General features: G+C 41.4%; 1 protein-coding gene across 1 annotated transcript in view; it reads right to left on the bottom strand.

Moving 5' to 3' along the window:
• The window catches only part of gpr142 (G protein-coupled receptor 142), a 48,806-nt gene extending 26,617 nt beyond the window's left edge, over positions 1–22,189 (bottom strand). The window contains 1 exon segment of the mRNA XM_035740763.2: positions 22,176–22,189. Within this exon segment, the coding sequence (XP_035596656.1) occupies positions 22,176–22,189 (14 nt within the window).
• Between the last annotated feature and the right edge of the window lie 2,772 nt (positions 22,190–24,961).

The raw sequence follows: 24,961 nt of genomic DNA, 5'->3' as shown, positions 1-24,961 counted from the left end.
AAGGGCATTCCGTGGAACAATGGCTCTAGTGTATACAATACTGTGCATTGCCTTAATTTGTTTTGGACATTAGGGGACTGTGAAGATCCTTCTGACTTTTTGGGTTTTAAGCAGGAGGTGTGAGAAAAGTTACCACAGGGATAATCAATAAAAAAAAACCAAGAGATGTGAAAACCGAAAAAATGTGAAGGCCACAAAGTAGGCACAGGGGTTTCTTTCCCCCGAGGCTGTGCTCTTGGTAAGGCTGGCAGGGGACGGCTGCAGACGGGCCCCTGGTGGGATGTCTGGTGGGGTATGTACGTATGTATGTCTCTCAGAAGTATGTTATTTGATTATACAAACGATTTGGAATTTTCATCATTGATATTTCTCATAAAAACAAGAAGTGATGGAGTCAATCTTTCTTCTACTACTTTAAGCCAAGTGAGACTGGCATGAGAGACAGGCACAGACACATACACATGATAAGACACGCATTCTACACACACGTACACATGGATTTTGTAAATGTGTGTAAATGTGTGGTAATGGAGTAGTAGCCCAAGGGAACACACTAAATGTATTGGGTAAAGTGTTACGAAATGTAATGTCATGTAATATTTTAAATTGTATATAACTGCCTTAATGTTGCCTTGGCAGCAGCTAATGGGGATCCTTAATAAATAGAAATACAAAAACAAATGCATCTTGTTGATATTTGCCCTCCTACAGTGAAGGGGAAGACGTGCTGCTCTGTTCTGGGCCAGCTGCAGCTTTCCTAGGTCCTTTTTTACAGCACTTGACCATATAACCAGGTAATCGTTAAGATGTGTCAGAACCAGAGCCTGCAGGACTTGACCATATAACCAGGTAATCGTTAAGATGTGTCAGAACCAGAGCCTGCAGGACTTGACCATATAACCAGGTAATCGTTAAGATGTGTCAGAACCAGAGCCTGCAGGACTTGACCATATAACCAGGTAATCGTTAAGATGTGTCAGAACCAGAGCCTGCAGGACTTGTTAGGTCGAATGTGGGGTTTAAAAAGCAGAGCTTCTCTTTATCAAAGACAGACTTCTCCACATTTTTACAACAATTGAATCAATATGCCTTGACCATGACGATTTACAATCTAATATAACACCAAGAAGTTTTGTTTCCTTAACTTGCTTAACTGCCACACCATTCATTACCAGATTCAGTTGAAGTCTGAAACTTAGGGAATGATTTGTACCAAATACAATGCTTTCATTTGTTATATGTTCAGGACTAATTTACTACTAGCCACCCATTCCAAAACTGACTGCAACTCTTTGTTAAGGGTTGCAGTGATTTCACTAGCTGTGGTTGCCGACTTCTATAATGTTGAATCATCAGCGTACATAGACACACAGGCTTTGTTTAAGGCTAGTGGTAGATAATTAGTAAAAATAGAGAACAGTTAAGAAATAAGACAGCTGCCTTGCAGGATACTACACAAGCTTCTATTAAACAAGACCCTCTGTGTTATATTGGATAGATAGAACTTAAACCGATTATATGGTAGAGGATGTAAAGCCATACAGTATCACATATATTTTTCCAATAACAGATTAGGGTCAATAATATCAAAGGCTGTACTAAAGTCTAACAATACAGCTCCCACCATCTTATTATCAATTTCTTTAAGCCAATCATCAGTCATTTGTGTCAGTGCAGTACATGTTGAGTGCCCTTCTCCATAAACATGCAGAAAGTCCGTTGTTAATTTGTTCACAGAGAAATAGCATTGAATCTGGTCAAACACAATCTTTTCAAAACATTTGCTGAGAGCCTAAAGCAAGCTGATTGGCCGACTGTTAGTACCAGTAAAGGATGCTTTGCCATTCTTGGGTAGCCAAAATACTTTAGCTTCCCTCCAGGTCTGATGACAAAACTTTTTCTCAAGGCTCAGATTAAAGATATGACAAACAGGAGTCACAATGTAGTCCTCTACCATCCTCAGTAGCTTTCCATCTAAGTTGTCAATACCAGGTGTTTTCTCATTATTATGGAAAACAATCATTTTTTCACCTCTCCCACACTAACTTTACAGAATTCAAAATGTCAATGTTTTCTTTAATTATTTGGACTTCTATGCATGGATATGATGGCTCACAGTTTGATGTTGGCATTTTATGTCTGAGTCATTAAAATAATTGGCAATATCAAAAGGTTTTCTGATAAATGAGCCTTCTGATTCAATGAAAGATGGAGTTGAATTAGTCTTTCTGCCCATAATTGAATTTAAAGTATTCCAAAGTGTTTTTACATCATACCTGATATAATTTATCGTAGTGTCTTAACACAGTTTCTTCTTTTTTTTCTTCAGTCTACTCACATAATTTCTCATTTTACAGTATATTTGCCAATTAGCTATGCAGCCAGACTTATTAGCCACACCTTTTGCTTAATCTCTCTCAACCATAACCTTTTTGAATTCCTCATCAATCCCGAACCATGAACTACCCCGAACCATGAAAAGGAGCTCTAGACCATTATTCCGATCTGCACAGAGCCTTGACCTCAAACCCAATCGAACACCTTTGGGATGAATTGGAACGCTGACTGTGAACCAGGCCTAATAACTCCAATGTAAGTGTCCAACCTCACTAATGCGCTTGTGGAAGTAATGTTCCAACATTCCAACAATGTTCCAACATCTAGTGGAAAGCCTTCCCATTAGAGTGGAGGCTGTTATAGCAGCAAAGAGGGGACCAACTACATATTAATGCCCATGATTTTGGAATGAGATGTTCAACAAGCAGGTGTCCACATACTTTTGGTCATGCAGTGTATGTTAATGAACCATAAACAACCATACCAAAAATATGTTATGCTACTGTATTCTGGTACTAAATTACAGTAAATTACTGGCAGGACATTAGCCAGTATATTACTGTAGATTTACAGAAAAAAGTTTTTAGATTTCAGAATTCTCACTAATATAGCCTTTTACAAGGCAAGCCTCAAAATATGTTAATGAGGCAGAGATTCTTTTGCCGCCCAAAGAATTTCCCCACAATGCACCATAATTCACAGTCTGCTGATGTCAATATACAGCAATACAGGTGTAACAGTCCTTTACAATTGCTGTAATTTTATAGCAGTGTAGCGGAATGCCATTGGGCCCTCTTAATGCATTTCTCTTTACAGTACTGGACTGTAAATATAGAATTACAGTAGCTAAGCATACATAATACATTGTAAGCCTCCAGATATATTAGCATCTTACAATTATAATCTTACATACAATATGCAAATTAGGCAATTAGCAATTACCTGCTAATACAATTAGCATCAGGTAATTATCATAATAGTGAGTGGCGTATAGACAAACTAAGTGAATGTGCGCGTGAATTACATTTGCATTGCATTACATTAGCACTAATACAAGACATTTTAATAAAACAATTATAACAATAATTATCTGTTCCTCATTGCTCTGTAGTCTTTTGGCATTGGGAGCTTGAGTAAGCAATAAAGCAACAGTTTGAATGATTAGATCTTCTAGCTGGAGCCAAGTATGGAATATTACAAATAGTTATGAAAATAGTTTATGTTTTCAAGCATTAGAGGTTGCAGAAGAGGTCACCAACACTTTCTTTGCAGAAGAGGTCACCAATGTGCTCAATTGTACATTTGTGTCACGTTCTGACCTTAGTTCTGTTGTTATGTTTTTGTTTTAGTATGGTCAGGGCGTGAGTTGGGTGGGTTGTCAGTGTTGCTTTTTCTATGTTTTGGGATTTCTGTGTTTGGCTTGGTATGGTTCTCAGTCAGAGGCAGCTGTCAATCATTGTCCCTGATTGAGAACCATACTTAGGTAGCCTGGTTTCACTTTTGAGTGGTGGGTGATTGTTTCCTGTGTCTGTGTTTGTACCATACGGGACTGTTTCGATTTTCGTTTGTTCATTCACGTTGTTATTTTGTATTTTTGTAGTGTTCAGTTTTATATATTATTATGGACACTTACCACGCTGCACATTGGTCCAACCTCTCTTACTCCTAGTCAGAAGAAGAGGACAATCGTTACAATTTGTTCCATTATGGCTGTCCTGCGGTGTTACATTGCAGATATGAGATGTGGCGGTGAGATGGGAGTGAGAGGGACTTCGAGGGGGTCAGAGATGTGGGGATCACCAGACCAATGTATTTTACTGGTGATTTGTCCCATTATGTCTCTCCTGTGGTTTCAGGTAGGACTGCAGATCAGAGAACACAGCAAGGAGGGCTAGGTGGGGGGTCGGAGATAGATGGGGATCGTCAGAGCGGAGCGGGGGTCTCCTCATTGTATGTACTATATGTTTACCATCCTACCGCCCGGCTTCTTGCACCACAGGCTCAGTCAAGTGGATAATGAACCCCAGAGCCATTGATCGTGCACAGGCATAGGTCGCTTTCAATCAGGCAGAGCCGATGGCCAGGGGCTGGGTGGTGCGTGGGAGGAAGAATATGCGTTATGGGGGTCTTGACACAAACACAAGAAGAGTGGATGCGAGATCTGCTTATTCTGAACGTACAGTTTTATGATACCTACTAATCTCTCTGCAAATATGCCCCATCACAGTCTAGTTTCAATCTACTCAGTCACTGCCTGCTACCTCCAACAGCTACAGAGGTCTCACTTCAGGGGTTGATGTCATTCGTTAAGAAGGAATGGTTTGTGTGTGTGTATGTGTTTTCAAGAAAGAATGAATCAGACAGAAATTAATCAGAGTTCTGTCCTTTGAAAGTCATAATATTTTATATTTTTCCAGGTCACATTTAACAAGCTGTTTTATGATACCATCTCCTCACACTCACAGCAAGCTGTCTATGTCCCAAATGGCACCCTATTCCCTACATAGTGCACTGCTATTGACCAGAGCCCAATGGGCCCTAGTCAAATGTAGTGGGTTTTATAGGTAATAGAGTGTTATTTGGGACACAACCTGTCTCTCTCTCTCTCTCTCTCTCTCTCTGCCTCTAATGGTCAGATGTAAACCTGAGAGGAACCTGGCCTGTACTCTGTATTTTTCCATCTCTCGGTTATCCTGGATCCGAAGCCCTGCTGATATCTTGCACAGTCGGTCACACACACACGCACACGCACACACACACACACACACACACACACACACACACACACACACACACACACACACACACACACACACACACACACACACACACACACACACACACACACACACACACACACACACACACACACACACACGCTCTAACCCCCACTTTTTTGTTTTTTTCCCATGGTTAAGCAATTATTGCATTTGATATCTTGGCGGAACCCCCCAAAAAATATCTAACAATGCTGCGTGTAGTTTCTGACAGCCTCAATCGCTGCTACAGCCATTTGTCAGCACTCCTTTAAGAGTAATAGTGTGCAATAGTTTAGTCCCCATTATTCATTTTTAGCATCGGCAACATGTTCTGCAAAAACACACTCCCTGATCACACATTCCAAGCAAGCTAGAATGACTTCTGGGGTGGGCTATCAGCTGATCATCCCAATGCAGAAATCAGGTGTTCTGCTGCTGACAAACAGTCAAACTGCAATTGCCCCCTTTCCTGTCTCTGACCCATTATATAACTGGCTAAATGTCAAACATGCATGAAGTAAAGACAAGATTGAGAGCTCAGTTGAACTGTATGCACACGGAAATGATGTGGTTGAATTGTTGATGATCCCTTGTGTCCACATTATAACAGCCTTAGTCCATTATGGGGCTCTATAAGCATGGGTATTCTTTTTTTCTGGATGAATGCTCTACTAAAAAAAGGCATGTATAAAAAGGGACTTACTATGTCATGGATTGAATAATTTAGAATGCTCAGTTTAATTTATTTAATATGTAAGGCTATGAAGGATATTTTCCAGAAATAACACTTTGCTACTTGGCTATCTCTTTTAAGTTGTTTCCCATATACAGGTAGGTCAGCGTTATCTCTGACTTCCAATGTCAGATTGGTTTTCTATCAATTAATGTCATCTTTAGATTTATTTGATGTTGCCCTGAGGGACAAGCAGCTTTTTATTTCTCACTCAAGTGGATGATGTTAGAATGTCCTCCTTCCCGCATGAAAAAGTACTCCTTAAATCACTACTCATCACCACTACACAAGATCTACATAAAACCTAGTGGGTTTACTACTTGATTGATATTGATTGATTATATACAGTGCCTTCAGAAGTTATTCATACCCAATTACTTTTTCCACATTTGCTTTAGCCTGAATTTAAAATGGATTAGATAGATTTTTTTTGTCATTGGCCTACACACAACACCCCATAATGTCCGAGTGGAAATGTTTACAGATGAATAAAAAATGAAAAGCTGAAATGTCTTGAGTCAATAAGTATTCAACCCCTTTGTTATGGAAAGCCTAAATATGTTCCGGAGTAGAAATGTGCTTAACAAATCACGTAATATGTTGCATGGACTCACTCTGTGTGTAGTATTAGTGTTTAACATTGTTTTTTATGACTATCTAATCTCTGTACCCCACACATACAAATATCTGTAAGGTCCCGCAGTCGAGCAGTGAATTTCAAACACAGATTCAACCACAAGGACCAGGGAGGTTTTCCAATGCTTTGCAAAGAAGGGCCCCTATTGGTAAATGGGTAAACAAATTTTAAAAAGCAGACATTGAATATCCCTTTGAGCCTGGTGACATTTTTATTACACTTTGTATGGTGTATCAATACACCCAGTCACTACAAAGAAACAGGCATCCTTCCTAACTCAGTTGCCGGAGAGAAAGGAAACCACTCAGAGATTTCACCATGAGGCCAATGGTGACTTTAAAACATTTACACATTTACATTTAAGTAATTTAGCAGACGCTCTTATCCAGAGCGACTTACAAATTGGTGCATTCACCTTATGACATCCAGTGGAACAGCCACTTTACAATAGTGCATCTAAATCTTTTAAGGGGGGTGAGAAGGATTACTTTATCCTATCCTAGGTATTCCTTAAAGAGGTGGGGTTTCAGGTGTCTCCGGAAGGTGGTGATTGACTCCGCTGTCCTGGCGTCGTGAGGGAGTTTGTTCCACCATTGGGGGGCCAGAGCAGCGAACAGTTTTGACTGGGCTGAGCGGGAACTGTACTTCCTTCCTGCTCTGGCGAGCAGGCCAGAGGTGGATGAACGCAGTGCCCTTGTTTGGGTGTAGGGCCTGATCAGAGCCTGGAGGTACTGAGGTGCCGTTCCCCTCACAGCTCCGTAGGCAAGCACCATGGTCTTGTAGCGGATGCGAGCTTCAACTGGAAGCCAGTGGAGAGAGCGGAGGAGCGGGGCGACGTGAGAGAACTTGGGAAGGTTGAACACCAGACGGGCTGCGGCGTTCTGGATGAGTTGTAGGGGTTTAATGGCACAGGCAGGGAGCCCAGCCAACAGCGAGTTGCAGTAATCCAGACGGGAGATGACAAGTGCCTGGATTAGGACCTGCGCCGCTTCCTGTGTGAGGCAGGGTCGTACTCTGCGGATGTTGTAGAGCATGAACCTACAGGAACGGGCCACCGCCTTGATGTTAGTTGAGAACGACAGGGTGTTGTCCAGGATCACGCCAAGGTTCTTAGCGCTCTGGGAGGAGGACACAATGGAGTTGTCAACCGTGATGGCGAGATCATGGAACGGGCAGTCCTTCCCCGGGAGGAAGAGCAGCTCCGTCTTGCCGAGGTTCAGCTTGAGGTGGTGATCCGTCATCCACACTGATATGTCTGCCAGACATGCAGAGATGCGATTCGCCACCTGGTCATCAGAAGGGGGAAAGGAGAAGATTAATTGTGTGTCGTCTGCATAGCAATGATAGGAGAGACCATGTGAGGTTATGACAGAGCCAAGAGACTTGGTGTATAGCGAGAATAGGAGAGGGCCTAGAACAGAGCCCTGGGGACACCAGTGGTGAGAGCGCGTGGTGAGGAGACAGATTCTCGCCACGCCACCTGGTAGGAGCGACCTGTCAGGTAGGACGCAATCCAAGCGTGGGCTGCGCCGGAGATGCCCAACTCGGAGAGGGTGGAGAGGAGGATCTGATGGTTCACAGTATCGAAGGCAGCCGATAGGTCTAGAAGGATGAGAGCAGAGGAGAGAGAGTTAGCTTTAGCAGTGCGGAGCGCCTCCGTGATACAGAGAAGAGCAGTCTCAGTTGAATGACTAGTCTTGAAACCTGACTGATTTGGATCAAGAAGGTCATTCTGAGAGAGATAGCGGGAGAGCTGGCCAAGGACGGCACGTTCAAGAGTTTTGGAGAGAAAAGAAAGAAGGGATACTGGTCTGTAGTTGTTGACATCGGAGGGATCGAGTGTAGGTTTTTTCAGAAGGGGTGCAACTCTCGCTCTCTTGAAGACGGAAGGGACGTAGCCATCGGTCAGGGATGAGTTGATGAGCGAGGTGAGGTAAGGGAGAAGGTCTCCGGAAATGGTCTGGAGAAGAGAGGAGGGGATAGGGTCAAGCAGGCAGGTTGTTGGGCGGCCGGCCGTCACAAGACACGAGATTTCATCTGGAGAGAGAGGGGAGAAAGAGGTCAGAGCACAGGGTAGGGCAGTGTGAGCAGAACCAGCGGTGTCGTTTGACTTAGCAAACGAGGATCGGATGTCGTCGACCTTCTTTTCAAAATGGTTGACGAAGTCATCTGCAGAGAGGGAGGAGGAGGGGGGAGGATTCAGGAGGGAGGAGAGGGTGGCAAAGAGCTTCCTAGGGTTAGAGGCAGATGCAGTTACAGAGTTGAATAGCTGTGATAGGAGAAAACTGAGAATGGATCAACAACACTGTAGTTACTCCACAATATTAACCTAATTGACAGAGTGAAATGAAGGAAGCCTGTATAGAATAAAATTATTCCAAAACATGTGTCCTGTTTGCAACAAAGCACTAAAGCAATACTGCAAAAAATGTGGCAAAGCAAATAACATTTTGTCCTGAAGTGTTATGTCTGTGGCAAATCCAATCCAACACATTACAGAACACAACTCTACATATTTTCATGCATAGTTGTGGCTACATCATGTTACGGGAATACTTGTAATTGTTCAGGATTGGGAGGTTTTTCAGGATAAAAAAGAAACAGAATGGAGCTAAGCACAGGTAAAATAATTGGCCGAGTCTCAGTTTTGACTTAAATCTACTTGAAAATCTATGCAAAGACCTAAAAATGGTTGTATAGCAATGATCAACAACCAATTTGACAGAGCTTGAACATTTTTGGAAAGAATAATGTGCAAATATTGCACAAACCATGTGTAGAAAGCTCTTACACTATGCCCAAACCGGATGCGTGCGTGCATCCGCTTGAGCCATCGTGCGCAAATAGATTTTGTTCTCCTACACCAAAAGCGACACGCAGGTTGAAATATCTAAACAAACTCTGAATCAATTATATTAATTTGGGGACAGGTCGAAAAGCATTAAACATTTATGGCAATTGAGCTAGCTTGCTGTTGCTAGCTAATTTGTCCTATTTAGATAGATAGCTTGCTGTTACTAGCTAACTTGTACTGGGATACAGGGATATACACATTGAGCTGTTATTTTACCTGAAATGCACAAGGTCCTCTTCTCCGACATTTAATCCACACATAAAACGATCAACCGAATCATTTCTAGTCATCTCTCCTCCTTACAGACAGACTTTTTCTTCTTTGGACATTTCATGGCGATTGGCAACTAACTTTCATAATAAGGTGTATTACCATAACCAACCTCAGTTCATCTTTCAATCACCCATGTGGGTGATGGCACATGGGTATATGCTTCTAAAAACCAATGCTGAGATGGGAGAGGCAGGACTTGCAGCGCGTGCGAGCAATGTGGGTCCAATGCCTGAATAAAATGCATATGTATATTTATTTTGCAATGCTCGTGCACGTGATGCGACTGGTGTGGTCAGCATATTGTGTTACAGCCTGAATTTAAAATGGATTAAAAAATATATGTTCTTGCCCATATACACACAATTATGGGGTATTGTGTGTATATAGGTGAGAATATATATATATATATATATATATTAAATACACTGTAACACAGGGGTGTCAAAGTCAAATGGACGGAGGGCCAAATAAAAAATTTAGCTACAAGCCGAGGGCCGGACTGTTCGAATGTTCATTGAAAAAATTTTAAATGACGCATATAGTCTAGTGAACCTAATTGAACCTACTGAAAACCTAACAAATATATTCCAATATGATCAGATAAATAAAGCAATATTTTCTTATGGCTCTGTCAGTAATCTTTAATTTTCAACAGACACAAAAGACAAATTTCCTTTATATAAAAATCCCCATAACATGAACATTAAATGAAAGAAACCGGTATTCAAGGCACCATCAGTAGCCTATATTTTCTATTTTAGCAAAAGTGGGCTAAATTTACTTCAAAGAAAAAAACAATAATAGCAATTTTCTATCATCCACTCAACTGAAATATTTTTAAAATATAATTGGATTGAAATACAATAAAATAAAGTGCAAAAATCTATTAATCAAAAACAACACTTTGTTTAAGGAGAAGTAACATGCAGTGAAAACAAATATTAAACTTTAACTTTTAAACTTGAACTGAGTAAAAACTCTAAATATGTGATTGCACAGTAATGTTCACTTGTTTGAGGTTGAGGGTGATACTTGGTGGTGTCCCATCTTTTCCACAAGTTCATCAATGTTCGGGGTAAGGCTCTGAGCTGAGGAAATCCTCAGAATTGAGTGGAGGTGTTCAGCAGTAAGTCGACTTCTGTGTGATGTTTTGTTCAAGTTCATCAAAGAAAACAGTTGTTCACACAGGTATGTGCTGCCAAACATAGACAACGTTTGAGCAGCCTGGATGCGCAGCTGGGGCATTGTGTCGGGGAGGAAACGGGCGAACTCCGCAGCACCCACTGCCGCATATTTTGCCCTCAGTGCATCATTGCATTGGAGGTCAATCAACTCCATTTGGAGGTTTGGTGGTGAGCTTTCCACGTCAACAGCAAATGGGTTACCGAGCAGTTCCAACCTGCTTTTTGTGCTTCAAAGTCAGCAAATCGGCGTCGAAAGTCAGCGGCAAGCATACCTATTTTATCAGCCAACTGTGCGCTCGGGAACGCACTGGTAGAGAGCTTCTCTTTCATGGTCTGGCAGCTGGGAAAGTGGCTCAAATTTTCTTTCCGCATCTGCGTCTCCCACAGAATCAGTTTGGTTTTAAATGCCTTCACTGTACTGTACATATCAGAGATGACACGATCCCGACCCTGCAGCTGCAAGTTCATTGCATTCAGATGACTCGTAATGTCACACAGAAAAGCCATTTCACACAGAAACATTTCGTCTCGGAGTTGTGTTGTGTCTTTCCCTTTGCTGTCCAAGAACAGACAAATCTCCTCACGAAGCTCGAAACATCTTTGAAGCACCTTTCCCTGGCTTAGCCATCGCACCTCTGTGTGATAAGGCAAATCACCATGCTCCGTTTCTAACTCCGTCAGAAATGCCTTGAACTGGCGGTGATTCAAACCTTTGGCTCTGATAAAGTTAACTGTGCGCGTGATGATGCTCATTACATGCTCCATTTTCAAGGCTTTACCGCACAACGCTTCCTGGTGTATGATACAATGATAAGCTGTCAGCTCACCTGTCGCGTTTTCCTCTTGCATCTTTTCCCGTATCTTCGCCACCAGTCCGCTCCTGTGTCCACACATCGCAGGTGCTCCGTCGGTTGTCAAACCCACAAGTTTTTCCCAAGGCAGCTCCATCTCATTTACACATCTTGACACCTCTTCATACAAATCATGCCCCGTAGTTGTGCCATGCATAGGACGTAAAGCCAAAAACTCCTCTGTCACGCTTAGGCTGGAGTCCACTCCGCGGATGAAAATTGACAACTGGGCAATGTCAGAAATGTCGGTGCTCTCATCCACAGCCAAGGAATATGCAATGAAATCTTTTCCCTTTTTCACAAGCTGCTCTTTTAGATTGATGGACAACTGGTCTACTCTCTCGGCAATGGTGTTTCTGCTCAGACTCACATTTAAAAAGAGTTGCCTTTTTTCTGGGCAAACTTCGTCACAAACTTTAATCATGCAGTTTTTGATGAAATCCCCCTCCGTAAATGGCCGGGCTGATTTAGCGATCTCTTCTGCCAAAATAAAACTGGCCTTGACAGCAGCCTGGCCTTGTGATTTGGCTTTTTTGAACAGAGCCTGTCGAGATTTGAGGCCTCGTTTTAATTCCTCTGCCTTTTGTAGCCTTTGTTCCATGTCCATATTCTTGTTTTTGTCCGCGTGTTTCGTTTCATAATGTCGTCTCAGATTATACTCTTTCAGTACCGCCACACTTTCTCCACACAGAAGACACACAGGTTTTCCAGCTACCTCCGTGAACAAATACTCCGACTCCCACCTTGTTTGAAACCCCGGTTCTCAGTGTCCACCTTCCGTTTTGCCATTTTTGATGGGTATCTGAAAGTTAATTTTACTGTGATGCTGACAACTGCTGTGCCAATAAATATTGAAATGAAGCAGCCTACTGCTCGGTGCGTCACCGTTGCATTGTGGGAAATGTAGTATTGGTGCGTGTAAAAGATCTGCGGGCTGCCGGCTTGCTGCGGTCTGCGGGCCGGTTCTAATAATAAATCAAGATCATCCCAGGGGCCGTAAAAAACCTTCTCGCGGGCCGGATGTGGCCCGCGGGCCTTGACTCTGACATATGTGCTGTAACACAACAAAATGAAGGCACCGTACATGGATCGGTAACATGGTATACTATATTAAAGGATGGGAGCAAGTACTCACCTACACACATACATTGGTATGGTACTCCTGAAGAGCTCTCTCAACGTAGAGTCTTATCCTGGCAACCCCAGCCATTTCCACGGTCCCCAATCCAAGCAGACGTGATTGGTGGTGGTGCATTTGGCATTGCCTCCACAGGAAAGAAAACTGCAACCATCCTTGCATTCACCCTTGCTACACACTCCGCAAACAATGTGACTTGTGTGCATCCGTCACTACAGCTGGGTAGAGTAGATTACTTAAAAGGCTGCTCTGTGCAATTAAAAGTCACACTGGTCGTGGCATCTTTAACGATCCATCCATTTGAGCAGGATGCTGTGCAGATTGTTGCTCGCCCCTCAGACTTGCATCCCATAATCCCTGCCCCAATAATGAGTGCAGTGTGACACACAGGCAAATGACCTAACTTTCCTTTAGAGTAGATGTCAGTCTTTGGATAAGGCTGGTAGACATCTGCATATTTGAGTTGTACCTGCTGCTGGTCAGTGGTGGTAAGGCTTCTCGCAGTAATTATTAGACAGTTTGTCAAACTTGAGTGGGCCACAACCATTTTTGTTCTACAACATTCACTGTGAGGAAATGTACGCTTTGAATGTTTTACTGTTCTTTCTTTTACCAGTGTTCACCAGATACTACAATCAGGATGAGATGCCTTCCTTCTCTAGGGCAAATATATAGCGTACAAAATAATCTAACCGGTCCCTATATACTTTAGAGCACCCATTTGTTTTCTTGTTTCTGCAGTAGCAGAGTCGTCTGAACAGTGTCTACCTTTATCACTGAACCCTGTCCCTTTCATCATGTGATCGAATTGACTCAGCATGAAATATAATGTTTTGCCATTTTGAAATGTGGTTCCAACTTCAGATAAGTTTTGTTTTTATATATATATATTTTATTTCACCTTTATTTAACCAGTTTGGCCAGTAAAGAACAAGTTCTCATTTACAACTGCGATATGGCCAAGATAAAGCAAAAACAACAACACAGAGTTACACATAAACAAACGTACAGTCAATAACACAATATACAAATCTATGTACATTGTGTGCAAATGTAGAAGAGTAGGGAGGTAAGGAAATAAACAGGCCATAGAGGCGAAATAATTACAATTTAGCATTAATACTGTAGTGATAGATGTGCAGATGATGATGTGCAAGTAGAGATACTGGGGTACAAAAGAGCAAGAGAGTAGTAATAATATGGGGATGAGGTAGTTGGGTGTGCTATTTACAGATTGGCTGTGTACAGGTACAGCGATCGGTAAGCTGCTCTGAGAGCTGATGCTTAAAATTAGAGAGGTATAAGAGATATACGACTCCAGCTTCAGAGATGTTTTGCAATTCGTTCCAGTCATTGGCAGCAGAGAACTGGAAGGAAAGGCGGCCAATGGAAGTGTTGGCTTTGGGGATGACCAGTGCAATATACCTGCTGGAGCGCGCTTCACAAAACAAATGGCATCATCAGGCAGGAAAATTATGTGGATATATTGATGATACATCTCAAGATAGTCAGGAAGTTAAAGCTTGGTCACAAATAGGTCTTCCAAATGGACAATGACCCCAAGCATACTTCCAAATGTGGCAAAATGGCTTAAGGCCAACAAAGTCAAGGTATTGGAGTGGCCATCACAAAGCCCTGACCTCAATCCTATAGAAAATTTGTGGGCAGAACTGAAAAAGTGTGTGTGAACAAGGAGGCCTACAAACCTGACTCCGTTACACCAGCTCTTTCAGGAGGAATGGGACAAAATTCATCCAACTTATTGTGGGAAGCTTGTGGAAGGCTACCTGAAACGTTTGACCCAAGTTAAACAATTTAAAGGCAATGCTACCAAATACTAATTGAGTGTATGTAAACTTCTGACCCACTGGGAATGTGATGAAAGAAATAAAAGTTGAAAATAATCATTCTCTCTACTATTATTCTGACATTTCACATTTTTATAATAAAGTGGTGATCCTAACTGACGTAAAACAGCTAATTCTTACTATGATTATATGTCAGGAATTGTGAAAAACTGAGTTTAAATGTATTTGGCTCAGGTGTATGTAAACCGATTTCAACTGTAGGTCTAACAGTTTTGGTCTAGAATGTCTCCCCCTATGAAGAGGGGGATGACCGCGGCAGCTTTTCAATCTTTGGGGATCTCAGACGATATGAAAGAGAGGTTGAATAGGCTAGTAATAGGGGTTGAAATAATTTTGGTGGATAATTTTAAAAAGAGAGGGTCCAGATTCTCTAACCCAAGTTGCTGCAGGGGGTGCTGAGATATTGGCCGGGGTAGGGGTAGCCAGGTGGAAAGCATGGCCAGCCGTACAAAAATGCTTTTCGATTATCGTAGATTTATCTGTGGTACAGTGTTTCCTATCCTCAGTGCAGTGGGCAGCTAGGAGGAGGTGCTTTTATTCTCCATGGACTTCACAGTGTCCCAAAACTTTTCGGAATTAGTGCTTCAGGATGCACATTTCTGTTTGAAAAAGCTAGCCTTAGCTTTCCTAACTGACTTCATGTGCCTTTTACTAAGGAGTGGTTTCCATCTGGCCACTCTACCATAAAGGCCTGATTGGTGGAGTGCTGCAGAGATGGTTGTCCTTCTGGAATGTTCTCCCATCTTCCCATAGATCTTCTGGAGTTCTGTCAGAGGGACCATCGGCTTCTTGGTCACCTACCTGACCAAGGCCCTTCTCCCCAGATTGCTCAGTTTGGCTGGGCGGCCAGCTCAAGGAAGAGTCTTGGTGCTTCCAAACTTCTACCATTTAAAGATTATGGAATTCACTCTTGTTCTTCGGGACCTTCAATGCTGCAGAACCTTATATAGACAGGTGTGTGCCTTTCCAAATCATGTCCAATCAATTGAATTGACACAGCTATACCTATAGACGGATAATAGCACCTAAAATGTGTCCGCACAATACAGATCTCCAAGAAGCTGAATGTGTGCTATATAATCACCCCCTGAAATGAATTGATACAAAAACCAAGTCTTACACATTTATGTTGTAATGCATGAAACAATAGAGTACATCTTACCATCTTGGAGCTACGTTGTGGTCTTGTCCTGATGGTTATTGTTATGGCAGATTGTGGTAGAAGGTACTAACTGTGCATCATTTATATACAGTTGAAGTCGGAGGTTTACGTAACCCTTAGCCAAATACATTTAAACTCAGTTTTTCACAATTCCTGACATTTAATCCTAGTAAAAATTCCCTGTCTCAGGTCAGTTACGGTCACTACTTTATTATAAGAATGTGAAATGTCAGAATAATAGTAGAGAGGATGATTCATTTCAGCTTTTATTTATTTCATCACATTCCCAGTGGGTCAGAAGTTTACATACACTCAATTAGTATTTGGTAGCATTGCCTTTAAATTGTTTCACTTGAGTCAAACAAATCGTGTAGCCTTCCACAAGCTTCCCACAATACGTTGGGTGAATTTTGTCCCATTCCTCCTGACAGAGCTGGTGTAACGGAGTCAGATTGGAGGCCTCCTTGCTCACACACGCTTTTCAGTTCTGCCCACAAATTTTCTATAGGATTGAGGTCAGGACTTTGTGATGGCCACTCCAATACCTTGACGTTGTTGTCCTTAAGCTATTTTGCCACCTTTGGAAGTATGCTTGGGGTCATTGTCCCTTTGGAAGGCCCATTTGCGACCAAGCTTTAACTTCCAGTCTGTCTTGGGATGTTGCATCTCTCTTACTATATTTTGTACTTGTTACTATTAACTACCAATGAGCTTTCCTCACCTCTTCAAATGCCCAGCCCACTTCCCTTTTCTCCCACCCTCCGCAATGGCGACCAGTCAAGCCAGAAGAAATGGGTAAAAAAAGAGCAGATGCTCTGTGCAAGACCAAGACTACTACTAGCCCACTACAGGCTGTCATACATACTGTATGTATGTACATGTTTCTTGTTCATGTTCGACTGGCTTTGCAGTCTACATGAGGGAGGAGGGATGAGAAAGCAACAATAAGTGCATTCAACCAAGGAAGGTGAAACGGCCAAAGAGCACATCATCGCAAAAGAACGTAGGGATGGATCAAAATGTACATAATGGGTACCTGGAGGAAAATGGAGGAGGGTCACACTTTTTAAATTTTAGTCAAGGGGATGGTTTAGTATTTTTTAAACCTAGTCCAGGGGAGGCTCATGTCATTTGTAGTTGATGACATTCTATATTTCTCAGTTTTAGAATGAGGTTCTTATTAGGCTATATATCGATGTATACCCAATGCAGCTCCTCCTCTCTGATTCTCCACTGGGCGCACATTATCAAGTGCGCCTATAGGTTACTTTGTGTGGCTTCAATCAAATGATCCATAGCCTATAGGCGATAGGCTACAAAGTTCATGCTCAGGGGAAGCACAGAGCAAAGTTATATTTATAACGTAGCTGCTGGGATGGTGTAAAGAAAACTAGGCTGAATTACACACTGCAATGGATATTCCAACCCTGAGCTCCGGCCTGCTCTGCCCTTGCTGATCAATAACGTTTTGTGTGCTGTCTAACCAATGGCTGTGATGTTTAGGCCTACATTGGCAGGCCTATGGAATCAAAGGCTTCTTCTGATTTATTTGTTGTTGATTAGGCCTAGTCCAAAAAACGTTATTGCGTGCGGACTAGCCTATAACCTATGTTCTGTTCAGTTTCAGAAGGAGAGCACGAAGATGAGAAGGAAGACAGAGGTCAACTTTGATATCTTGCTTCTACTATAATTTAATTTATTAATAAAAATATGTTTCTTACCCATGATGTATGCCTATTTATCAGTTATTGACCTCACAATAAGCCAGATTCAAGTAACTTACATTGTGATGCTGAAACTTGAAGAAGCAGCTGCGGGACAATCAATTGGAAATGGACAACTCATGGTGCTGAAAGTAGGCAAATTCGAGTAGCCATAATTTCAACCGTCTTTAATTAGACTTTACTAACAGCAAGAGGGTTTTATGTTGGAGCCCCATTCTTCCTAGTTTAGAAATAAGAGGTAGACCTACCTGTTTGACAGACGAAATTAGGCTATATGCTGCTATCTCCATAGATTTGTCGGTCAATTCCTCTACCCACCATGCACTCTTAGGGCTACCTTCCTGTCAGTGAAGGGCTGTTAAGTTTTAACCAAGACTGAATTGAGGGGTTATGATAGGCTTACTTAAAAAAAAAAGATATATATATATATATATAAGCTTATTTACTCCAATGTCTGCAAATAATTTAATTGTCAACAGTGTATTCATGGGTTGCAGGTTGTGTCATAATGTTATGAAGATTCTCTTGAGAACTGGTGACCTCTATACCAGCCAGTGTCTGAGGGAGGCCCGGGAAGATGATCAAAGACCCCAGCCACCCACGCCATAGACTTTCACTCTGTTACTGCACAGCAAGCGGTACTGGAGCGCAATGTCTGGGACCAAAAGGCTCCTGAACAGTTTCTACCCCTAAGCCATAAGACTGCTGAACAGTTCATCAAATCGCCAACCGGACTATTTGCATTGACCCTTTATTTGCACTTACTCTCTTGCCCTGACTATATGCACACTCTCTGTACTGTACCCACACACTCACACTCCAACACACACACACACACACACACACACACACACACACACACACACACACACACACACACACACACACACACACACACACACACACACACACACACACACACATGCATATTGACACATACGTGCACACACACACACACACACACACACACACACACACACACACACACACACACACACACACACACACACACACACACACACACACACACACACACACACACACACACACACACACAGACACACACAGACACACACTTTTACACTCTTCATGTGTGCTGCTGCTACCCTGTTAATTATCTATCCTGATTGCCTAGTCACGTCTACCTCTACCAACATGCACATATTAGCTCAACTACCTCGCACCCCTATGGTTGAGACATTTTTAGAACGTTCACAATAATGGCACAACCGTGTAACGGAGGTGCAACCCATGAATAGACTCAAAACATGGTTCAAACCAAAGCCATCTAAATAGTCTACATACACCTTGCTCAGTCTTCACATTTTTCAGTCCATAGCTCTGTCTATAAATGTGTATGGTTACGTCTCTACAGCCCCATCCATCAGATGTTTACCAAAACAAGTGTCTTTAGTGTAGCTTTAAGGAAAATGGCAAGTAAAAACTATGAGTACATTATATGAAACATGGGGGTACTTATCCATTATTTTTGCAATGACTGATGGTTTCTAATACTGAAGCATTTGTTTAGCCATCAAATGTTTTTGTTTTTAAAATGATGTATGTTCATTCATTGTCTAGCTTTCATTTAAGTGATTGTTAGCAAGCTAATGAATGCTGTTACCATTGTCATTTCTACGTAGTTTATATCTGGTTTTAATAACCCAAGGAGTATTTTTTTCAACCCCCCCAAAATGTTTTTTAAATATACAGTGCCTTGCGAAAGTATTCGCCCCCCTTGAACTTTGCGACCTTTTGCCACATTTCAGGCTTCAAACATAAAGATATAAAACTGTATTTTTTTGTGAAGAATCAACAACAAGTGGGACACAATCATGAAGTGGAACGACATTTATTGGATATTTCAAACTTTTTTAACAAATCAAAAACTGAAAAATTGGGCGTGCAAAATTATTCTTGTGCAATCTTTTAAAAATTTGTGGGAACTATCCCTTTAAGACGAGCTTGATCTCCAAATACCAGAGTTATTTTGTTTGTTCCTAGTCAAGGCCTATGTGAGTGATAATGCAGTAAGGCGACATCCCAAATGGCACCCGATCCCCTATATAGTGCACTACTTTTGACCAGAAGCCTGCTGTCATGCCTTGTCCAAGGAATAGGGGCCAATTGAGATGCAGCCTTAGAGCTTACAGTGCTGGTTCCTGCATGTTATCAGACTCATACCACTGCAATGACACTCCTCTTGGCTGACACGTCCCATAAAAATGCACTCACAGATACCTTGATGGTGTCCCAAATGCCTTACCTATAAAGTGCACTCCTTTGACCAGGGCTCTATATAGGGATAAGGTAGCCTAGTAGTTAAGAGATTTGGGCCAGTAACTGAAACATCACTGGTTTGATTCCCAGAGCCAACTAGGTGGAAATCTTTCTATGTTCCCTTGAGCAAGGCACTTAAATCTAATTGCACTGGTAAGAATGTCCTCTAAAATGTGTTTCCTTTTGGGCAGGGTTGTGACGACATCAGTATCACAATACACAGTGGTATAATGGCAAGGAAACAAAACATGAAGTAGTTTTAAATTCTTTAGGAAAACTGCCCTAATGTTGGAAACAAACATCATTATAATTTTTTGTTGGCTTTTATTATTTTGTATATTTTTTTTATACTTATATCACATAATATTTTACATGGAAAATCAAATATTGCGATACTGGTATTATCAAAACCCTACTTTTGGGAGGGATTTCTTGTCTTCGGTGTGTTTTGTGTAAATAATTAATTGTCACGGAAGTGCTTTCTCTGGCTGATAGGGAGCCATTAGTTGGAATGAGCTGATTTGCTATGCGAATGAATTCATCTGTTAACCTACAATGTGTACATACACTAATGTGATTGGTTACATAACAACATTTTACAGTAAACAGAATTAATTTAGTAGTTATTTCATGAACACAGATTTAGTTAGCAGGGGTTTAAAAATGACAAAACAAGCAATCAGACACACACACACACACACACACAAACTCAAACAGTCAAAACAAGATAGAGAATGACTTTATCATCAGGGCGAAGGGAAGGGATCTCTTTATCTGGTGAGGAGTCACAGATGGACATCATTATCTTCAGACTGTTTCCATGACGAATGCAAGGACTAATGTTGATGCCAAGAGTTAGATAGCACAGAGGCTATGAGGCTGTGACTCCTTTCGATCATACAGACAAGCAGACGGTTTGTGTTTGACGTGAAGTGAGCCTACCCTCTTGTGGCAATAGGATGCTAGTATTGATGATTGGCTAGTATTGATGATTGTGCAAAATGTATAATCGAAACCAATGGGTTTATTGTGTATTTTCTGAGTTCTGGCACAACAATGTATATCTGAACACACATTAGGAAAGAGAGGGAAAAAAGAGGAGAGCTTTTTACTGAGACCCATCCCAGAGTACTTCTTGCCCACATGGTTAAAGTCCATGCACTCTCTGCTGACCAGGAAGTTGTTCTTTGGGATCCCAGCCAGACAATGTTGCCCCCTCTCCTCTCTGCTCTCCTAAAAGCCTAATTAAAAACCCAAAAGACAATGTGACTTCCTGCTTGGATGGTTATTGACTTTGACAGGTTCATCATACGTAATCAATAATCCCCCCAGGACAGCCAGAATAGACTAAGGTCAACATTGATATGATACTGGACCACTGACTGCTACTGCTGCTGCTTCCGCAGCCAGCCATTGATTATATTCTGCCTGGACTATCATGTTAAGGTTTGGGTCTTTGTGGGATCTTGGGGTAAATTAAAGCCAGTGCATGTTTAACCGGCAGAAAATGAATGGGGGCAATGTACATTTTTATGCCTTTCCCTAACCCTATATATTGTCTGTATATTTCCTTTGTCTATCTTCGATTATGTGTTATCTATGCACAGAGCCACAACCAAAATGTTAATGCGGAAAATAAAGTCATTATCTTATCTAACCCTTACCTTAACCTTACTCTTTCCTAAACCTAAAATTAATCAATTTTATTTCTTAGGGGAGAATGGTGTAAGTTGAGACATTTTTTAAATTCAGTAAAGAATATAGTATTCTTTCTAACAAAGATATCTACATTCAGCATGTTGTGTATCCCTGGAAATAATCAGCATTCATGTAAACATAACCATTTTGAAAACATAGCTTGTCCATAAAAAGTGGTCTCGTGGCACAACTTAAGTTGTATGCGGTAAGTTGAGCCGCGAGACAAGCTAAGTTAACCTGCCTGCCTACAAATTTCTGTACAGAATTAAATATTACCACTACAATGTCTATATTTACTTCCCAAATACTTAATTCAACACATTCATAATAGAATTTTGTCTTGTAATCATGTTCAGCATCTTTTAACACAGGCTTAACACCTAACAAACACTTTTAAGCCAGGCCCTGTTGTTACCTCATATTGGGGTGGCAGGTAGCTTAGTGGTTAGAGCATTGGACTTGTAACCAAAAGGTTGCAAGATTGAATCCCTGAGCTGACAAGGTAAAAATCTGTTTTTCTTTCCCTGAACAAAGCAGTTAACCCACTGTTCCGAGGCCATCATTGAAAATAAGAATTTGTTCTTAACTGACCTGCATAGTTAAATAAAGGTAAACATATATATATATATTCCAGTGATAGTGCCTTGGAACAAAAAACATCTAATTGCTCAACTTACCTCATGGCCAACATTTTAACTATATATCTCAGGATGCACTTTCATACTATGTTTAGGACCTCATATTGAAGCTTATGGAGACCCCAATTTATGTATAGAAAAATTGTTAAATTATCTAATTTGGTTTAGATACAAGCATCATGAAACCACTAACACAAAAAAATAATTTGACTTGCAAAAAATCTGTTTTTTATACCTAACTTAACACTTTTTCCATTTGGTTGGTTCCTTCACAAACTCCATGAAATGATAACATCTTCTTAAATATTTTATCAAATTATTAATTTGGTGTATATATTTCTAGAAACAAACTTACCCATTTGGCTTAATGTACCCCACTCTCCCCTATGCCTAAACTTAAATTATCATTCTTTAGTGGGGTCATAAGATCTGTGTTTTGTCTGTGTATAGGTCACATTCCAAAATATGTTTGCTCTACACAAACAGATGGAACGATTGACCATTGATTGCCTCATTTATTGTCTCTCTAATTAATTAAACGTGATCTCGCCTGAAGCCTTAGATACATTATTGGCTTGGGTCACTGTGTCACGCATAGGGACTGAGCTCGCTGGTAACACTGACACACAAACACATATACAATGTAATGTGCAGACTAACACTACCAAACCTAGTCAATACGTTCAATGGCCTCAAATGTCCCATTTGTATAGTAACCTGATGATGCCAGTATACTAGCTATGATTAAATAATTGAATGAGATATACTGTATATTATTTAGAAAATGTTGATATTTTGGTTGGCTCAGAGCAGGCCACACGCACACACACATGTACTAACACACACACACGAACAAACACGCACTAACACACTCAGGCACATAGATTTGTTTTGTACACCACAGCATGACATTTTACCATCAATTGATGTAGTAGTTCCTTTGCCAGTGAAGAAGCTCTATCCTAGCACCTTCCTAATACTCTATATCCTTCACATCGCAGCTATGTCCGCCCAAGGCCTGCTATACAGATCCAGATCAATGACATGCACTGAGCAGCAATACACCCAAATAAGAGAAAGTACTACAAAAATCAAAGCGGTCGTCATGACAATGGCCTACCCGGGCGGGCTGGAGACAGATTCATTCCACCAATCGATGGATGGTTCTATTGTATCTGTGCATGTGCAGAATCCTGCGGTCTGGAACTAGCGGATGTGTGCCAATGTCTATAGACCTAGAAGAGCCAGTGTCCCACATACAGACCCCTCTTTCCACTTTCAGCATCAGGCCAGACCGACCGACGGAGCAGGACAGCCATAGGATACCACATGCCCAGCTAAGAAGGGAAGAAGAGAGAGACAGAGAAGGGGATATAGAGGAGAATAGACAGAGAGGGAGGTAGAGATTGAGAGGAGAAAGGGAGACGAGTGAGACAGAAGAAAAGTACTTTCTGTAAGAGTAGAGGAAAAGAAGGAGAGATGCCTGCTGCCCTTCTCAGATCCAGAGTGTCCCTGGCCCAGACCAACCTGATCAGCACGCTGCTGTTGTCTCTCTGTCTCTACACCGGCTCCGTCACTGGAGGTAAGGGCACCCAACACCACCACTGTCCGTCTGACCCCAGTGACAACTCACCTTGCTGGGTAGGATGACAGCAACACATGGTTGTATTGAGATAACAAAACATTTCAGAGCAATGAAACGTAGATGGTCATTATAGGTGCATATAAACCTTGGGGGCATAGTAAATGTAACAGTGGGAGTGTTTGATCCATACCAAGCTAGCACATTTGGTTCCTTGAAGGTTTTGGGAATGTATTTTTAGGTTGCCGGTTCTGAGAAAGTTTTACTCTGATTTTGAGAACGTTTTCCAGTGCGCTATTACTTTCTTAAAACTTTCTCTGAATGTTTCAATAAGACTTTTAATACCACTGCTGGCTTATTTTGGGTTAACTTTTTTGAACTCCAAGTACAGACAGGACACATGGAAATTAATTTCCTTGGGCATTACTCATCAAAAAACAGATGTATTTTTATTGTGACACAGCATCAGTGAGATGCAAACCTATAGGTTGTTATCAATAAAATGTCACTATAAGGTGCAGAGCGTTCGATTTGCCTGCTGGGGGGCAGGGAAATCCTAAGCTCCGCTAAAACCATTGATGGTGCCGTTTTCAAGGGATTGTTAAATACATGTTAACTATTTACTTTAGTATCGTCACATCTTAAAGAGCGTAGTCAGAACTACAAATGTCTGACTATTCCATGTAAAACAATTGTAGCTCCATCGTCCGAGTTATACAGAAAGTAACTCCATGTGTTAAATGATCAGTAAACATCAATTGATCATGTAATTTCAGATACGTGAGGGTAGCCACACAATATCTCTCAATATTGGCCACCATTAATTGGATATTTGAGTGATATAAAATAAAGTTTAACTATACCTGACAAGAATGAGTGGTTTAGGTCATTTTCCATCCTTTGTGGGCTCTGCCTGTCAAGCATCATAAGGGCACATTTGCCAATAATGTTTACTTTGCAAGCTACCAGTAGAAACATTGTACAGTTGGCTAAACATATATTAAGTACACCTAATGTACTTTCTTTACTGACCAATTTAAGCCTACCTAGCGGAATTAGCTAACATCCCTTTTTCAACATTGTTTTTAAGAGTTTTTCAAGATTGCTGCTGACAGACATGATTGGCTACATTTATTGATTGACCACGTCAAACTGGCTAGCTAACAAATATTGTTTGATTTGCTTGCCGTCCATAGTGATGATGACAGTAGTCCGACAGACAAATTTACCAGGACTTGCCAAT

This window comes from Oncorhynchus keta, chromosome 2, assembly GCF_023373465.1.
Source record: "Oncorhynchus keta strain PuntledgeMale-10-30-2019 chromosome 2, Oket_V2, whole genome shotgun sequence".
Classification (NCBI taxonomy): domain Eukaryota; kingdom Metazoa; phylum Chordata; class Actinopteri; order Salmoniformes; family Salmonidae; genus Oncorhynchus; species Oncorhynchus keta.
Note: the sequence above shows the minus strand (reverse complement) of the source record. Positions and strands in the feature narration are given on the sequence as shown.